Here is a 17,563-nt window from a genome sequence, read left to right on the forward strand (position 1 = left end):
TTTTACTCCTTCCGTGGCCACCCTCCTGCCCTCAATAGACTCCTCCTCAATCTGCAGGTACGTGAATTTTTACTGTACGACGAGGAAGGACGGTTGTGCAGTTCACTATAAATAGACTTGTTGGCCATCTTGAACGATCATTGCATCAGTCTCAACAGTCCAAAATGACAATCAGGAGTCAATGAAAAATGCTTACGAAACCTTGCTGACGCTTGACACGTAGCACCTCGCCGAACAAGAAGTTCCACTGAAGAGAAGGAACTAATTATACGAGCAACCGCTAAACTCCAGGGTTAACCTTTTTAATCCTACAAAAGACCTCCAAATGTTGCTAGTTCAGTGGTGGCAATGAACTTTTAGTCTGGGGCCGTATTATTTTTGGACTTTAGCTGCCTGAGACCAAAAATTTATTTCTGATCTGTACAATATGTAGAACACAACAAAATCCAGGAGCTACAATTAATTACTGTTGTGCGTGTCAGCCGTGCAATTCATTCTCAGAATCTTCAATATTTTGAAGCCGATGTATCCTTTACTCTAACAGACCTTTCATAGATGATTTTGACCAGCCGCGTTCCTCGATGGGTCGCTTGTTGCTATGGAAACCTGGCGGCGCCGGCCGAGTAAGAATAAGTAGCACCTTCAAATTGACGGGCTAGCCTTATTTAAAGGAGTACTGACTTGTAACAATTTATATTCTTTAATATTGTAAATACGCACAATGGAAATGGAACGTCTACATAATGAGAAGTGTCAAGAGGCCAGGAGCGTTGTATATGCAGCGTAAAGTTATCATGGAAGTCAAAGAACATTTTGTCATTCCTCATAGTCAAAAATACACCTTTAGTTCCAGGATAGTAATTTGTACCAAAAACAATCTCTCAAGAACTAGCAAAAAATGGAACTTTACCAAGGAACTCATATCTTTTGGAGGCTGCTTGTGTGTTTTGAACATGTGAACCAGTGTATGCCTTAAAGGCGAATTTATTTGTATTTCTACAAACTTGTGGTTCCCGGAACTAAAAGGTTCAGACCCCTCCATTATTTCTAAGTGGGAGAACTTGCAAAATTGCGGGATGTTCGAATACTTATTTTCCTCACTGTATGTTCAGTGCTGTTGACCTCATCCCAAAAGGTTTTTGCCTTTTGAAAAGTGCAACCCCTTCTGTTGGCCCCGGTAAATGACCACAAAACTGAATTTAGTTGAAGTCATTCTTATACACAATAGTCCTCCAAAAAAGGTTCCTCGGTAATAGTACTGTTTACAAAAGTGCGCTTTTACATACTTGGAGTGGGACCAAAAAGATTTTATTACAAATGTAAATTTATTAGACAGGAGCCATTAGCAAATAAATAATAAGACAAAAATATAATGGAATAGAAAAAAGTGCTTTACAAAACTGACAAAGTTTCCAAAAGTCCAAAGCTAATCATTTTTCATGGCCAATACTTGTGGGTGGTCAAAGAAGCAGGCCAACTTGCTTCTTCTCCTTTTCTTTTTCACGAGAATCCATCCAGCCGCGTCAGCCTCCTGGCACGGAGCTCCTCATCCGTTAAGCGGAAGCCGTATGGAGGCGGAGCCGCAAAGCGACCTGCACTGTTTCTGTCGCGTCCTGAAAAACACGTTTGCACAGAGCTACGTTGTTAGCTTCAAGAAAGACTTGTGGGTTTTTTTTTTTTTTGCACGATATGCTATTTAGCTCGACTTGCAAGGTAGCTGCCACATGCTAGTCACTTGGCTTTCGTATGTGTCAATCTTGTTTAGGAAGTTTGACAATAAGGAGCACTGAGAAACAATGTAACCTACTAGCTAATTGGTGTTTGGTATTTAAGTCCATATTAGAAACTAGCGCTATTCACTCTTCATGAGAAATGTCAGTCGTAATAACAACCACTCATACTCACCTGTCTCATGGAGACTGTTCCTGATAGCCGCTGCTATCTGCTCCTCCTCCGTCATTCCGCCCGTGTACGTTGATGTCCCATCATCCGCCGTGTACTGATTGCTTTGGGAGTGTCTGCCACTGTAGCCTGCACACATTAACGCGCGCATGCACGCAAACACGGACTGATTGGTACAGTGTCATTTAAAAAAAAAAATGGGGGGATTACGTGGTGAGAGTGTTACCTGAGGATCTGGAGTATGTTCTGGATGTAAAGGTCCTGGATGACATCAGCCCTGATGAGAAAAGCATATCTTATACTTTATTTATTTAGAAAGTCTCCCCCCCGTATATGGGTAATCATCGCTGGATATCAAGGCTATGTAAGAAATGCTCAAGCTCACCAGCACACGTCTTCATCATCTTCTTCAGTGGTCCAGCAGTGTAGAGCAGGCCCACCAGGATACCAGCCAGGTGACCAATCAGAGAGGTCCTGGAGAGGAGGAGGATGCAAGGTTAATGCTGCCCCCTACTGGCCTCTTTACTCCATAGCAATGAGGACTCACCCAGGCGCTGTGATGTGGATGAGGATCAGCTCCACCCAGCTGGCGAAGCGGTTGGACACTGGGAAACCCATCACGTATGTCACGCCGCCGGGGTGGTAGTGGTTGTTTAGGACTTTTAGGGCAAAAATCACCCCTAGGACACATCAAAACAAATCCATCCTTCCATTATTCTCATAAGGGTTGGCGGGGGTGCACATTGTTGCTTTAATTTGTTAAGCGTGTCCAATGCAGAAAATATTAGCTTGCGTTGTTGCACATTTTTGCATGATTTGGTGATTTCTTTTTTAAAAGTTTTGTTGTGTTGCTACTTAATGTTTTTTTAATTTGTTCATTGTGTCATTGAGCTTTCATTTTTCATTGTTAAGTTTAGCCAATAATCTTAAATTGTGTTGTTACATATTGTTACTTTAAGCTGTCAATCATGTCGAACGCAATATCAATTTTTATCTTGTGTTTTTATATATCATTGCTTCTGCCAAATGAAGCCAAAAATCTGTCAGTTGCATGTTACATTTTGCTACTTTTACCTACTTCCTGCGTCAAATACAGTCTGTTAAATTGATCTGTTATGTATTGTTACTTGAATGTGTTCATTGGGTCTAACGCAGTCATAATTTGTAGTTCTCCTAGTTATATCTCATCTGTGTAGAAGTCAGACCTGAGAATCCGACGGCACAGGCAGTGCTGTAGGACTGGTCCTCAGTCAGCTGGGTGAGTCCTGCCTCCAGCACTAGGTAGAGCGCGCCGGTGAGCAGCGAGAAGACGGCCAGCACGTATGCAAACCAAACGGTGCCCAGACGGCGTTCCAGACGGATGCCCTTCATGACGAATGACACCATGTTGAAGTAGAGGTGCATGTCGTCGGCGTGGTGGAAAGGAGACAGGAGGAGGCGGCGCCATTCGCCTGACCAGTACGCCTGATGGACGCTCACACACACCTGCGAGGGAACCAGCGATCAACAAGTGAGCCTGTCACAATCCTTGTTTTTATTTGGAGTCTATTTTGAAAAATATATATTTTCCCCATCTAGTATTTTTTTTAGGAACATGTTTGTATTTATCCATTGACAGTATTTCTATTTTTTTTCAATAACTATGTATTTTCTCAAATTTTAGTCTGATACTTCATTTATTTGTTTGAATTTCATCAGATTTATTTATATATATATATATATATATATATATATATATATATATATATATATATATATATATATATATATATATATATATATATATATATATATATATATATATATATATATATATATATATAAAATGTGCTGTGTAAAAAACGCTGTCTTTCCTTGTATATTACTCACGTTAATATCCAGTGTGTTTAAAGCAGGTGTACAGCACTTTTCCCACCCGGTTGTTTGGAAATATGTTCTATAAATTTAAATATGGATCAGATAAAGCTTTGTTATGTACCTTCATCAGTGGCGCTACGGGGAAGAGGAAAAGGTAGGCATTGAGGCCCAGCATGGCCAGGGTGACGGGGGGGATGTTGTCCAAGCCCACTTGGTAGAGCTGCGAGACCAGCAGCAGCAGGCCGAGATACGAGTCTCTGTGACGGCGCCGCATCCTCAAAAGTTGCCTCTAGCTGCTTCGGAGCATCAACAAAATATTAGCTGCCATTCAGGATCATCTTCTGAAAAAGCTACACATTCAATGACTGACACAATTCAAAATACAGTATATTGGGTTAAAAAATTATATTCCTATTAAAGTAAACGTGGTCAGGGGTTTTCAGTAGGCAATGGGATGGTATTCTTTTTTTTTCATTTTTGTCCATTCTCTTCCATTATTTCTGTTAGATATTTTTCCTTGTAATATTTTTTATATTTTATGCAATCTTTGCAGTTTTGTTTTAAATGTTCATTTTTGTAATGAATGTGTATATTTTTCCAAATATTTATAAATTATTTGTCAAATGTATTTATTACTAATATGTTTAACTTTTTATCGTTATAAATTTATTTTTACTTCATTTAATTATTTTTGTCTAATATTTTATTTTGGGGGGTGTTTCTGCTTATCAAAATATTTTTTGGTCAAATTGATTTAGGTTTTTCCTGGTTTCATTTTTTGTCTAAAATTTCTTTTAACTTTTGTAAAATATTGTAAATTTGTGTCTAACGCATGGGTGATATATATTTTACGTAATATATCTTTTTATTTATTATTTTGTAATTTATTTTTGTAACAAGTATTTTCCCAATATTTGTCTCTTATTCTTTTTTCTAACATTTATAGCATAATTTCTGCGTTTTCAGATTGTACACGACTAGTCCCATTCCCATGACAGATGGTTAAAATGTGTTTATATTCCTTCATGCCCTTCTCCACACGTTCCAAACAGCACAGAGAGGGTGATGATTAACGCTGCGTTGCATCAGCTTTCCGTATAATAAGACTCAAATAAATGCGTAGTAACGCTCGTCTTCCGTATTCAATGTAGTAGTTTGTTTAACGGGTCGTTAAACGACTTTGGATTTTATTCTATTTACGTTTCACACAACAACATTGGGTTTAAATTTATAAAGTACTTATGTACCGACAAAATGAACACACAACAAATCTTTCGACTAGTTTCTAAGGCAGCTACAAGTGCCTGTTTGTTCTATAGTTGTCGTATATAAACATTTGACTTACTTTCGCTTGTGTACTGTTTCTTCGTCGAATGCATAAACTAACGAAGACGTGTTCAAATGACGCTGTTCGAATCGCGTGAACGAATCCAGGAAGTTGCAAGTTTTTTTTAAACAATCTTTATTGAACGTATCAAATGACAAAACGGACAATGGCGGGTTTTAAATAAAAACATTAAACTGCACATAACGCGATGTTTTTAACGTTGTTTGGGTAATGTAATATGCTGCTCATGTTCTGTCAGGATTCTATTTAATGAAAATTAAAAATAAACAAAAAACCGTTGGTATTTGGCGCCGGTGATGACGTTCGTTCGGGAAACCTTTCATACAGGAAGTCTTTTTTAAACAGTATTTCAAAATACTTGGGAATTATTGAGTGAGCTGTTGTCTGTTAAAAAGCTAAAAATACTAAAACGATAAAAACGGTTGTGTTCACACGTGCGCATCCTTTCGTTGCTTGTGACGTCACTTCATAGTTGAATTTTGGCACGACTTTTGATTTTTTTTAAAGATAGGCGAGTGATGCTGAGAAATGTCTTTCTTTATTTTGTAATTTTATGGCAATCATTTTGATTAAAAAAAGTAAGGGAAAAAAAGATAAATAGATTCCCACCTGATTATATTCAGCTTTTATGTCACATTACAGAAAAGTGGAAAATCACAATTATCCCACTCAAATTGCGACAGTTGCAATCTTGAAGCGTTCTAAACAATTGTAGCCAACAAAGGTGACTGAGCCCAATATATTGTTTTTTGTTTTGTTCCTCAAAGCATATTTTGACATCCAGCTAACTTGCATTTCTAATTTGCTTTGTTTACTGTAAATAAAAGAATTTCTTAATATAATTTAATACGTTTCACCAGATAACATGCAGGGTGATATAGCACACCATCACCCAGTCAGCACAAGTTATGTTGAGTAACTGAATTAATGTAAACTTAATATAGATATATTTTTGTAGTCTTGTAAATTAGGTTTTGCCATTCACGTTGTGTCCCCATCAACGTCAGCTTTTGAATTAACTCAATGAAGTTGGGGTATATTTGTTGTTTCTGTCATCACTTTATATTTGGGTGCAAGGTTGTGACGTCCTTTTCAATTTGAGTTGCATTTTTGTTTTTTATTTTAAAGGTGACAATCTTCACTTACTTCAGCATATTTGTAATTTTTTTTCCTCAAAAAAAGGGGAAGTGTTAATCCAGGAGGTAGACTGATCCCACGGGGTCGCTCAAGGACTTGGTCAGTTGCAATAATTTTTCTTGCTTTGTCTCACAGTGCATGATTCAAGTCAAATTTTCTTTATTTGATAAAAAAAAAAAAAAGATTTATTACATCGTTTTAAAACAAAAAGAAATACTCACATTTTTACCATTGTAGCGTGAAAGACACGAACTGGCCTCTTAAAGATGTTTGTCGGGGTCAGACAACACATGTCTGACTCATAACTGTCGTATTTGTGTAATTTTGTCTGGGGGTAGGGCAAGTTCCATCATCTCAAAGACCTTTCTGCCACTTCCTGCGTTGCTCATGTGGCCTTCACGGCGAAGAACCACATCGCCTGATGCCGTCAGCAAGTTAAGTGTCAAATATGTTGGTTTTCCCGTGAGCCTTTGCTGCCCAGCCGTGACTCAAACTCGGACGACACGTTTTAAGAAGAACTGAAAATAGAAGAACATGAAGTTTCTATTTTTTAGCTTCATCTGTATTTTTAGAACAAGCATCAGCTGCAGTGGCACCGATGCTGAAGAGAAAAGTACAAGAGGCATCCGGGCTGCTCCACCAAAATTTGAGAGTGCAATATTTGAGGTTGCTTTCTCACACGTTTTTGCTTTTATTTATCGGGTGCGTCAAATGTTTTTTTTTTCCCCCTGTCACATTGTTTCATGTTTTTACTTTTTGCATTTGAATTTTTTTTAGTTTGATGTGTTTTGAGGAAAATGCACCACGTGTGTTTTGCAGCATTCCATCAAATCTTTTTTTTACATGGCATTGCTTTTTGATTAATTTTGTCAAATTCAGCCGTCATGCTTTGCTAATATCACATATGTTGCTTTAATTTCTTCATGTGTTGTGTGCAGCCAATATTTTTAGATTGTGTCGTTTGTTACTTTGATTTGTTAGCATGTCAGTGTGATGGAAGCATCGCTCCATATTGCTTTCATGTGTTTATGGATGTGGGTCAGTGCAGTGTGATGGAAGTGTTTCCTCCTATGTTATTTATGACCACAGGACACTTCCTGCTTCCTTATAAGGAAACAGGACATTTCCTGCGTCCTTATAAGGTAGTGTGCATGTGTGTGCGTGTCCAATTATATACACCTCATCTTCCTCTTCTGGTCCACTCCGAGGTGGATGTCCATCAGATGGTGAGTGAACCTGCATGTGTATTGTTTAATAACAGGAATGGTGTCAGACTAAAATGATTAACTAGAGAATTGCAATTAGTCTAGAAATTGCGTGTGAAATACTGTGAAATTAATTGAAGTGTTATAATGCAGAATGAGAGACTTAAATTGGGAATATTTTTAATCAGTGAAAAAAATGGATGAAGGAGTTGGTAACTGTGTAAAACAGCTGTTAAACTTGGGGATTTTATTGAAATATTGGAATTTGGGTGTGAAGTTGAAATTGTTTGAATCGGTCAAGAAATGTTGAAGTAGAATTTAAACAGGGAAAATATCTCTTAGATTTTGGAATTTTACTGTTGAAGAATTGGGGATTTGGGGAATGTGATAAAAACGTCTAAAGAGATCCAGATTGAGGTGAATATATTAAATTTCAAATGGTTTGAATTGGTCAAGAAATCTGGATGGGAGAATTGTTATTATTATTATTATTATTATTATTATTATAAAAATGAGGGGAATGTGATGAATAGTTTAGGCATGATTAGTAAAATATCTCTTGTTTGGGGAATTTTACAGTAAAAATGTAGGATTTTGGTTGTGATTTGATAGTGATAACGTATTCTCATTAGGGTTAAGGTTATGAGCAGAATATTATTAGTTGGAATTGTTTGGATTGGTCAAGCAATGTGGAAGGAGGCACTCTTAGTTTGGGAAGTCACTATGAAAAGTGTGGAATTTGAGGACTGTGGCGATTATTAGAATGTTATTTCCAAAAGGTCAGAAATTAACTGAACTCTTTAAAATCTGGAATGGGAAAAATGAGGAACTTTTTCAAATAGTTGTATGGAAATTTTCAATGAAATCTACTAGAATTTTACTTTTCATATTTCACATAATGATGTGATTATTGCTTTACTCATCTATTACTGTGCACATGTGTGAACTAAATTAGTCTGACACCAGATTGCTTTGCTGTGACGTGACACAGATCCCAGGATGTGCGTGCCCAGGTGTCTGCGCTGCGTGGGCGTGTCTCTGGTTACCCTGGCAACCGTATGCGCTGTGGCTAACTTCCTGCTGCTGCTGCCAGAGCTGCAGGTCCACTTCCTGTTGGAGGGTCACGTGACCAGAGAGGCCTCCTGGGCCACGGGACTCTGGAGCTCCGGACTTCTGGTGAGACCACACACCAGGACCGTCATCGTCGTCATCTTTGTCATGTTGGTGTCGCGTGACTTACTTGTGTCTTGTGATGTTTTGGCTCCTCTGTGATTCTTGTGGCCTTATTTTCTTAGGTGGTTTGGTAGAGCTGGTAGATGTTTTGGCTTTTATTTTGTTCATTCATTCCTTCATGTGGTGGCATTGTTACGGTTGATTTCCTATGTTCCTAAATTTGGTTGTTTTGGTTCAATGCGTAAAATGTTGTAAACATTTTTTTTTCTTTATAGCGTAGCTTTAGTTTCTGGTACATACTGTGGCGTTCATTAGTTCCCATGTCAAATGCAACTAAAATGTTTAGGTCATGTCATTAATTTCTACGTTGTGTGTAATGCAGCCGTCATTTTTCAGTTTGCTTTATTAGAATGCAGATGATATTTTTTGTGTTCTCAGTCACCTATTGCATCTTTAAAAAAATGCTGTGGCGTTGTGTTTTGGTCTTTTTAAGGTTGTGCTTGGCGCTCGAGCATTTTTGCAGAGCAGACACACACCAGGATGTTGTGCCTTCAGGACACAGGTAATAATGAACTTTCATTAGACATTCAATTACTGTAAAGTAGTAATTGAACTATGTCCGAATTAGTAGTAGTTGAAAAAAGTAATAACCAGTGTTTCTAGTAGCGTTTGTATGTAAAATGAAATTGTGTAATGGTAATCGTATATTAGAAGTAGTAGTCTGACATAGTAATAGTGTCTTACTAATAGTAGTAGTAGTAGCTGTAGCATATTAGACATATTCGTAGTTTGTAGTATGTAGTTTTATGATAATAAAAGTAATCATGTATTTCTAATAGTACACGCATATACACACTTTGTGTTTGCATAACTTTAATTAGAAACTGACAAATAGAGTGGGCTAACTCCATGTTTGTCATTTTGCAGAAGAATTTAATAGCAGTGAGCACCCACTAATAGTAGTAATTGTTGTTCTGTTTGTATGTGTTGTGTGTAGATGTTGCGTCAGGCGTTGTACTCGTGTGCGTGTCTGTTGTCTTCTGCTTTCTGCTGTCTGGTTAGCATCACAGGGCTCGTCCAAGGTCCTCTTTGTCTCTACAACACTACGAGTGGGCCAACCTGGGGCGTACCGCTTAAACCCACCGCTGACAGGTAACAAACACACATGCACACACGCGTACACACGCACACACACACACAAAAACAAAAATCTGTGCAATGCAGTCCTTACTTCCTTACTACTATTATCTATTATATTGCTATATAGGGACGCCGGTTACCTATACAACAGAAGTCAGTGGTCGGGTGTATGTTTGGAACCCAAAGGTGTGGTCCAGTGGAATGTAGTTCTCTTTAGCATACTAGGGGGCGCCAGTGGTCTGCAGACGCTCCTCTGCGCCACCAACGTCATCAACACTCTGCTGGGCGTCGCATTGGGACGTGGTGCGGGCAACACTAAGGTACGTATATACGTATGTGTAAATGGAAGTGTAACACTTGTTTTCCCAATGAAACGAAAATTAATCTTCTTGAATTTTGTTGAAATGAACTTCGGTAATTTAACTTGTTTTTTATTTTTGATTTTCATCTCAAATCATTAATCAAATGTGGCCTTTAAACAGAAAATTTTACCAACCCTATATACAGCATTCTTCACTATACGCGTGCGTTTGTTTCAGGTGGGACATGTTTCGGTGTGACATCACGATGACATCACAGGTCAACACCACTTTAAAAAAAGCATTTTTATTGACTGATGCACTTTACAACCAATGAAGCTAAATTAAGAGCACGAAACTTGACGAAAATAAGCTTAACGATGTGTAATAGACTTTTCTGTTCTTTTTGTACATCTCCCATTAATTTACGTTGATTTATTTAGAAAATGTAAGTAGTGACATGATTGCAGCTCATTTTGTTCGTTTATTCCCCCATAGAATTATTTATTTATTGTTAGTAATGTTGATTAAACCTGTTTATTCCATCAGCATAATGTTTACCGATCAAGTATTATTCAATGGTGTAATACATTTTCACAAATGTAACTATTTATTTTTAATGTCAATTATTTTATTTTATGTATATATTTTTTAAATTTTGAATTCAAGTTGTTTAATACCTATTTACAATGTATTAATATCAATAAAATGCAAGTTTTTAACAATTATTAGCATCCTCCTATTTCCGCTTAAATGACTGTCAGCATAGTAGTTTGCTTGCGGGTGACGCGGTTTCAACATCTGTTAAACTCATGAAGCAAATGTGCTTATTGCCTCTTATTTTGGAAACTTTTTCGATCAACCAATTGATTCATTATGGCCAACTGTTCTGAACTGTTGTTTCCATTGCACTGTTGGCGGCGATGATCAATCGACACGGTTATGAAAAATGGCTGAATTGCAAAATAAATTACGTGCAACGGGAATCCTTTGAAAGTAATTTTTTTAAATTATTTCAAAACATGTACAAACACAGTTGGAAAACCTGGACCACACAAACGTGTGTGTAATATGTATAATCGGTTTGTTTATTTGCATGTGTGTATTTTGTATACGTGTTTGTCATGTACAATATGGTTACATTATGAGTGCATGTAATGTATTATGTATAGTGTGTGTGTGTAAAATGTGGTGTACATATTGTGTATGTTTGTATTATGTAAAACGCATCTGTGTTGTGTGCGTGTGTAATGTTTGTGTGTTATGTATAATGTGTGTATTTTGCAGTGTGTGTATTTTAAGTGTGCGTGTATGAGTGTGGCCGGAAACTAGCCTCGAGGCTGAAGTGTTTGATAAATGTTTGTGCCAAACATGAGGAGGCCACACACACGCACACGTAAACGGCCTTGTGAAGGTCCATGAGGTGACATCACAGGTTTACAGTTCAAACAGGCGTGCGTGTTAATGTATGTGTGTGAAAGAGATTGCGTGTGGGTGTGTGTGAGTGTAACTAGGAAGTGAAACCTGTAAAAATGAAAAATAAAAAAAAAGGAGTGATCAGATTGCTTGTCAAGCATAATGAATATTTTTAGATCATCATCAAAGTTCTGATGGTCCACTTCTTGTTGTGCTTCGAGGTTCTTGCTGGTTCTGGGAGATGTCTTTTGTGGGGTGCGTTTGTTTTGCCTCACGGCTGAGGTGTTTGGACTAACTCAAAACACTTGGAGGTGGATGGTTGTAGTGATGATTGTAGTCCAGCTCCCTCCTGGCAGGAAGCCGCGGTGGGGTTAATGGAAGGGGTACGCTTGCTTCATCAGTGCAGCACCTCCCTGTCGGACGAGCCGGGGCGGGCAGGATAGATGTGGAGCTGCGGTAGGTCGATGCCGTCGTTGTGAAGCTCCTCCTGCTTCTGGAGGCCGTGAAGTTTGGCCACCAAGTCGCCGATGAATGCCTGCCGGGACCACACAAGCACACACACACACACACATAGAGTAATACATACAAATTTACTACACATTGATTTGAGGACGAATCTCAAAGAAGACTGTTGTAACTAAGCTGCAGTAGTCATAGTTGTTTTTTGCAGATGATAAAGAATATATGCCTGTGTGTACTGTTACATGCTCCATCCATATTTGTTTTGTACTGCTTGCGTTCAAAAATCACTTGGTTAAAGATTTAAAACTAACCAAATATTGATGCTATTTTCATTAGTCCATTTATGATGTTTTGTATTAAGAGTTAGCATTAAGTCTTTTTCTTTATGCATGTCCTTTTTTTTTGCAACATAAAGCAAAAATGGTATCGAAATACTTTGATAGTGATACTGCACTTGATAATTATTACAACATGTTGTAAACTGGGATGTATTGCGTACCTCTGTGTTGTTGTTGCACGAGTGAAGAATCTCCTGGAATGAACACACACACACATACGTATTGCAAATGTTAGCAGTGGAAGAATAATAGCGGGAGTCATAATAGTGGTACTTGCAGTAGTAGTGCAGTAATAGTAGTGGTGATAGTATTTATTCGAGTACTGTGGTGTAGAGTAGTGACATCGCAAACATTTCATTAGATACCAGTCAATGTGACACATTCCAGATTTCGCCTGAGGATAAAAGCTAAAAATTATGGCGTTTGAGTATTGGATTCGTGTAAGAATATTTCATGTGTTTCATTGTTGTAATGTGTCTTTAATTAAGTCAAGGAAACGAGAAGAAGAGCACCACCTGCAGTCTCTGTGTCCTCTCCGCGTCTGTCTCCAGGTCCAGAAGATGGTCGATGTTCACCTCCTCGGGCATGTCCTCCTCCTGACAATCAACAACAACTACTGTCAGTCTACAAACCACACAACAACGAAATGTAAAAATGCAAAATGTGCTAATTGCACTTCTTGTGTGTGCCTACAGAGGGAGACAAATACAACAGAAGGGAAATGGAGGGGCAAAGCGAGAGCGGCAGGTACTTCATGCTCTCAATTGCACATGCGTGCAAGTGTGCGTGTTTACCTTTCCCACACGCACGCACGCGCGCACACACGCGCACGTACAATGTGGGTTTATTTGCCATTCCTTTTCTGCATTACTGATTCCTGTTACATTCACAGTCTGTTCTGTCCATCGATGGTCATGAGCCAAGGCCACATGTGTGACATTATGAGTGTCTGTCTGTGTGGCAAAACTGTGTTTCTGTCGACTACTAATGAATGAGACTCACCAACTATAATATTATTATCATAACAAATATGACTTTTGATTTGTGACCACACAACTTTCTCACCAAAGTCATCTAAGGGTAGCAGGTGTGCTTGTATCTGTTGTGTGCAGTTCCTTGGCTCCGCCCACTGTTGTTTATCTGCTTCAGACATCAGAGTGACGTCATCATGTCCAAACTGATGAACTGTGTGCATGTTCACATTATTGTCCACTGACTGATTTGTGTTGTCAGCAAGAGTCGCTATACACAGGCATGCACACGCGCCCACACACTCTAATCTCTGTGTTGGTCCATAATAGAAGCTCCATTTGACCTCGTTAGGTTAATGCTGGCTTCTTTGTGTGCGTCTGTGTGAGTTGTAAACGTGGGTGTACTTGTGTGCGTGTGTGTGTATAGTGTGGGGGAAGGTACAAATTAGGAAAAATATGACCAGCTGCAACAAAGACTTTAACACACGCCCACATGTATTAATAGTACTAGTATTAATATAATATTTGTAATATATAATATTAGTAATAGTGTAACAGCACAAGTAGTATTAACAGTAGTAGCAGTGAGAAGATTAGGAGGAGTAACAGTAAGTGCATGTAGTAGTAGTACTAGCAGCAGCGATAGTAGTTAATAGTAGTAGTGATCTAACAGTAGCAGTGGTAGTAGAAGTATTAGTGGAACCACAAATAGTAGTATTAATTGTAATAGTATTGATACTAAAAGTAGTTCTAGTATTAGCAGAAGTATTGTATAATTGTGTGCATGTGGGGAAATTAATTTAGACATGGGGGAGGAGGGTCCATATATCACCACTGACAACACACACACACACACGCACATGCACGCAGCACAGACAGATGTCAAGCTAATAAATCAATAGCACTAATAGCTGTTAACATCTGTCTTCTTCTTTGTCCGCTTCCTGTTGGTCTTGATTTGCATGTCAGTGGCTTCCTCGATTGGCTGTTCCATTGTTTCATTGATTGATGACTGATTGGACAGAAAAATCTCATCATCACTATGACATCAACCAAACTAGCAGGAACTGTTAGTGTGTCATCAGCAGTGTGCGCACTGAAGGATTACTGCAGGAGTCTTGTAGGCAACATGAAGAGATGGAAAAAGGGTAGAACAGTGGTTTTCGAGGGAGATGCTTCAAGACCTTTCGATGACTGGGACCATGTGTGTGCGTGTCTGCGTGTACCTGTGTGCATGCATATACGTGTATGTGTTAACATGTCTGAGACCTACGTGTGTACATGTGTGTGTATTTTTGTCTGCTTGTGCTTGTATACATTTGTGTGTATTCTAACAGAGTGTGTGTGCGTGTATGTACCCAGATGGGACATCTAACAGGAAATGAAGCAAACGGGCAGATGTAATTATCTATTTATCACCAGCTACACATTGACACACACAAACACACACACACTCATACACACTAACTGGCTAACATCATGGGACAAATAATTGTCTTCCTCTATACCTTCATCTATTATGCATTATTGTGTGTGTGCGTGTGTGTGTGTGAGATGAACAAAGACAACCATTTGGACACTCACCACATTATCTTTCTAAAGCCTCATTTATCTTTTTCCTGTTTCTAACACGTTAAATACCACGCCCTTCTCTGAGGTCCATTTTCGTGAAACAAATACACTCAAGGGTGTATGATACAAGGAGAAATGTGTTGAAATAGAGCTATCGTAGCAGATGTGTGTAATACTACAGTAGTACTTGCAGCAATAATGTTGGATTACAAATATTAATATTGTAGTAGTCAAAGTGTTGTTAGTATTATTAGTAATGACGTAGCAGTACGTGCAGTAGTAATATTCTGTTGCAAAAGCGGTACTGTTTGTTTATATTTTGTGTATCTGTGAGTTGGCAAGTAATAGTAGAGAGAATAATAGTATGACAAAAATTTGAGGTGACAGTAGTGCATTAGTAGTAGCCGTAGTAGGAGCAGTAATGTAGTTGTTATAGTTGTGATCCGTAGTAATACTAGTATTACTACATCTGATATTATTTGATAACAATAAAAACACTCAAGCTGACCATGATGAGTAGCAACCTAACGTCAACGAACAAAAATGTCCTCCGTGTGATGTCAAAAAGTGCTTCTTGGATGTCTGCACAACACACGCACTCGCACACTCACACATAAACACAAACACACACAGCCCGCAGCTGTGTCTGCGCTGTCAGCTCCACTTTGTCTCCACTCTGAACACTGTGAAAATGCTTCCAATGTTTCTACTGCTCATACTTCCTCGTCATCTTGCACTTTTTTATATTTACTGAAGATCTATTTATTTTCATATTGTGACGGACAGAAAACTATTTAAATTGTTGTAGCCACAATACTAATTAGATTATTAGTGGAGTCGTACGAATTGGAGTATTGGTAATAGTGATAGTTGTAGAAGTGTAGTAGTATTACAAAAAGAGTAGTTGCCCGCTGTGACATCAAGTTGATGATGAGGATTGGTCAAGAGTTTGATGATAATTACTGCCAACAGCAGCTTGACCTCCTTATGTGTGTTAAAAAGGTCAATCTCGCATGCAATTACTGCATCACAGATTGTTAATCAATCTATTTGACATCAAAACAATGTTGATGAACAGAACTTGACATCAAATTGACATTGATTTGATGTCTGGAAACAATTGATGTCATGTTGATTGAAGTTTTTGACCAAATTATGATGACAATTTGCTTTCAATGTGATGTCATACCAATGTTGAATTTACATCACAATTTGAAATTTACAATTTATATTACACCAGATGCCCACTGGGAATATAATTGGAGCAGTAATATGTTTGTAATAGTACAATAGCTGTAGTAATAAAATTTGAAGCAGTCGTAAAAGTGCTGTAGTAGAAATACTAATTAGAATAGTAATAATCGGTATTAGCAATAGCAGTAATTGTAGATATACAGTAGTAGTAGTAACAACTGGAGTATTAGTAGTAGTAGTACTTATCATAGATGGGCACTTCACCCTATTTTGCCGGTCCATCCGCCGACCGTGACCTTCCGGACGATGAAAGGGACGAAATCCCACTTTCGCCTGGGTGTAGTCTGTCCTTTATAAAAACCTTCTTGTCCTCTGGCCAACATCCCAAAAATGTCCTATGCCCATCTCCAGTAATTATAGTAGTAGTGTCTGTGTAATAGTAATAATTGGAAAAATTAGAGTGTTGTTGTAGTAATAGTAGAAGTACCAATAGTAGTAGCTGCAATAATAGTATTTGGAGTAATTGTGCTAGTGGTAGTAGCCCTTGAAGCAGCAGCAGTAGTATAATTAAAGTTGTAGTAATAGTATAGCAGTAAAAATCATTTGAATAGTAGAAGTGTAATAATCCTAATTAAATGCAGTAGTGCCGTAGTAGTTATAATTGTAGAAGTAGAGAAGTCGTACTAGTTGTAATAAAAGTGTTTGTTGTAATTGTAGTAATAGTATAATGGGATAATGGGTCTAATATAACAGTGGTGGGAGTAAAACTAGTAGCTACTGGTACTAGTATTAGTAGTAGTAGTTGGAATAATAGTAGTTGTACTGATACTAATTGGTCTAATTGTAGTCAAATTGGAGTAGTACAGTACTAGTAACCTAAGATTATCTTTACTACAACGATCGGGAACTCCTGTAAGACTCACACACTGACTTTTCAAATTCTCTATGTGCTGCTGTTTTGGTTAGCAACGACAGTTGAGCGAGGCCACTACGGCATCGCTCGTAATAAGTCCAGTACTAACCCGGCCCCTGTAGAGCTCGTCCAGGCCGCAGTCAATCCACTTTTCAACGTCCAGCCTCCTCTGGAGCTCCTTGCGGTTGTACTTGACGGTGACTCGAGCCTGGCGCCGCTGCAGACTGTGAGCTCCCGATTCACGCCCGCCGCCAACGCCGCCTCCACTGCTGCCGCGAGCCCGGTTGGGTGACTGGTGGTTGCACAATTTGTTGACCCGCCGCCCCACCCGGTTCGCCGCCATCGGGAAGGCGCAAAAATGAGGAGAATGACTTGAGTACTAGTTAACTAAAATTAATGCAAAAAATAATAACAACATAAATTAACACAGTGGGTGTTATTTTAGTTGAGGTGTTAACAAGACTAATAATGAAAATGAAAAATATACTGAAAAATAAATGTGAACTAAAGATAAGCGATGATGCAGACTGTGACTGAGGCGAGCGCACACACCCAGGACTATGAGCAGGCAGCGGGGTGGAGGACCACGCGGTGACTGACGGTGCCTTCAAATGCTGTAGGAATCTGGGAAACTAT

General features: G+C 38.6%; 3 protein-coding genes across 4 annotated transcripts; 1 reads left to right on the forward strand and 2 right to left on the reverse strand.

Annotated features, from left to right (window-relative positions):
* Positions 1-1,286: 1,286 nt before the first annotated feature.
* On the reverse strand, positions 1,287-5,204 carry rhbdd1 (rhomboid domain containing 1). 2 transcript variants are annotated; one of them, XM_088300893.1, is made up of 8 exons: positions 5,105-5,204; positions 3,881-4,055; positions 3,108-3,387; positions 2,450-2,582; positions 2,288-2,376; positions 2,129-2,179; positions 1,906-2,031; positions 1,287-1,613 (listed from the first exon to the last, which is right to left on the reverse strand). In XM_088300893.1, exons 2-8 carry the CDS (start codon positions 4,031-4,033, stop codon positions 1,501-1,503), a joined length of 945 nt encoding a protein of 314 aa, XP_088157019.1. In that variant the 5' UTR covers positions 4,034-4,055; positions 5,105-5,204; the 3' UTR covers positions 1,287-1,500. The 2 variants fall into 2 exon arrangements, with proteins under 2 accessions (XP_088157019.1, XP_088157020.1); XM_088300894.1 differs by having other exon boundaries at positions 3,881-4,052; positions 5,105-5,190.
* A 3,241-nt stretch (positions 5,205-8,445) lies between these two features.
* On the forward strand, positions 8,446-11,083 carry LOC148333412 (transmembrane 4 L6 family member 1). The gene is made up of 5 exons (XM_088301565.1): positions 8,446-8,625; positions 9,116-9,184; positions 9,620-9,774; positions 9,890-10,082; positions 10,302-11,083. Exons 1-5 carry the CDS (start codon positions 8,449-8,451, stop codon positions 10,320-10,322), a joined length of 615 nt encoding a protein of 204 aa, XP_088157691.1. The 5' UTR covers positions 8,446-8,448; the 3' UTR covers positions 10,323-11,083.
* Positions 11,048-17,487, reverse strand: LOC148333413 (protein phosphatase 1 regulatory subunit 14A-like). The gene is made up of 4 exons (XM_088301566.1): positions 17,037-17,487; positions 12,793-12,873; positions 12,439-12,471; positions 11,048-12,012 (listed from the first exon to the last, which is right to left on the reverse strand). Exons 1-4 carry the CDS (start codon positions 17,268-17,270, stop codon positions 11,875-11,877), a joined length of 486 nt encoding a protein of 161 aa, XP_088157692.1. The 5' UTR covers positions 17,271-17,487; the 3' UTR covers positions 11,048-11,874.
* Between the last annotated feature and the right edge of the window lie 76 nt (positions 17,488-17,563).

The sequence above is a fragment of the Idiotropiscis lumnitzeri genome, chromosome 7 (assembly GCF_059441095.1).
Source record: "Idiotropiscis lumnitzeri isolate Australia: NSW breed Sydney's pygmy pipehorse chromosome 7, RoL_Ilum_1.0, whole genome shotgun sequence".
Lineage (NCBI taxonomy): Eukaryota > Metazoa > Chordata > Actinopteri > Syngnathiformes > Syngnathidae > Idiotropiscis > Idiotropiscis lumnitzeri.

What these genes read in the sequence shown, in the direction of transcription:
- rhbdd1 (XM_088300893.1), bottom strand. Translation starts at nt 4,033, where the DNA reads ATGCGGCGCCGTCACAGAGACTCGTATCTCGGCCTGCTGCTGCTGGTC. An exon ending in GATGATGAAGACGTGTGCTG is followed by an intron (nt 2,180 to 2,287) that starts GTGAGCTTGAGC and finishes TTTTCTCATCAG; the next exon opens with GGCTGATGTCATCCAGGACC. An exon ending in GAACAGTCTCCATGAGACAG is followed by an intron (nt 1,614 to 1,905) that starts GTGAGTATGAGT and finishes CGTGTTTTTCAG; the next exon opens with GACGCGACAGAAACAGTGCA.
- LOC148333412 (XM_088301565.1), top strand. Translation starts at nt 8,449, where the DNA reads ATGTGCGTGCCCAGGTGTCTGCGCTGCGTGGGCGTGTCTCTGGTTACC. An exon ending in TCTGGAGCTCCGGACTTCTG is followed by an intron (nt 8,626 to 9,115) that starts GTGAGACCACAC and finishes GGTCTTTTTAAG; the next exon opens with GTTGTGCTTGGCGCTCGAGC. An exon ending in CTTAAACCCACCGCTGACAG is followed by an intron (nt 9,775 to 9,889) that starts GTAACAAACACA and finishes ATTGCTATATAG; the next exon opens with GGACGCCGGTTACCTATACA.
- LOC148333413 (XM_088301566.1), bottom strand. Translation starts at nt 17,270, where the DNA reads ATGGCGGCGAACCGGGTGGGGCGGCGGGTCAACAAATTGTGCAACCAC. An exon ending in ACGAGCTCTACAGGGGCCGG is followed by an intron (nt 12,874 to 17,036) that starts GTTAGTACTGGA and finishes GTTGATTGTCAG; the next exon opens with GAGGAGGACATGCCCGAGGA. An exon ending in AGAGGACACAGAGACTGCAG is followed by an intron (nt 12,472 to 12,792) that starts GTGGTGCTCTTC and finishes TGTTCATTCCAG; the next exon opens with GAGATTCTTCACTCGTGCAA.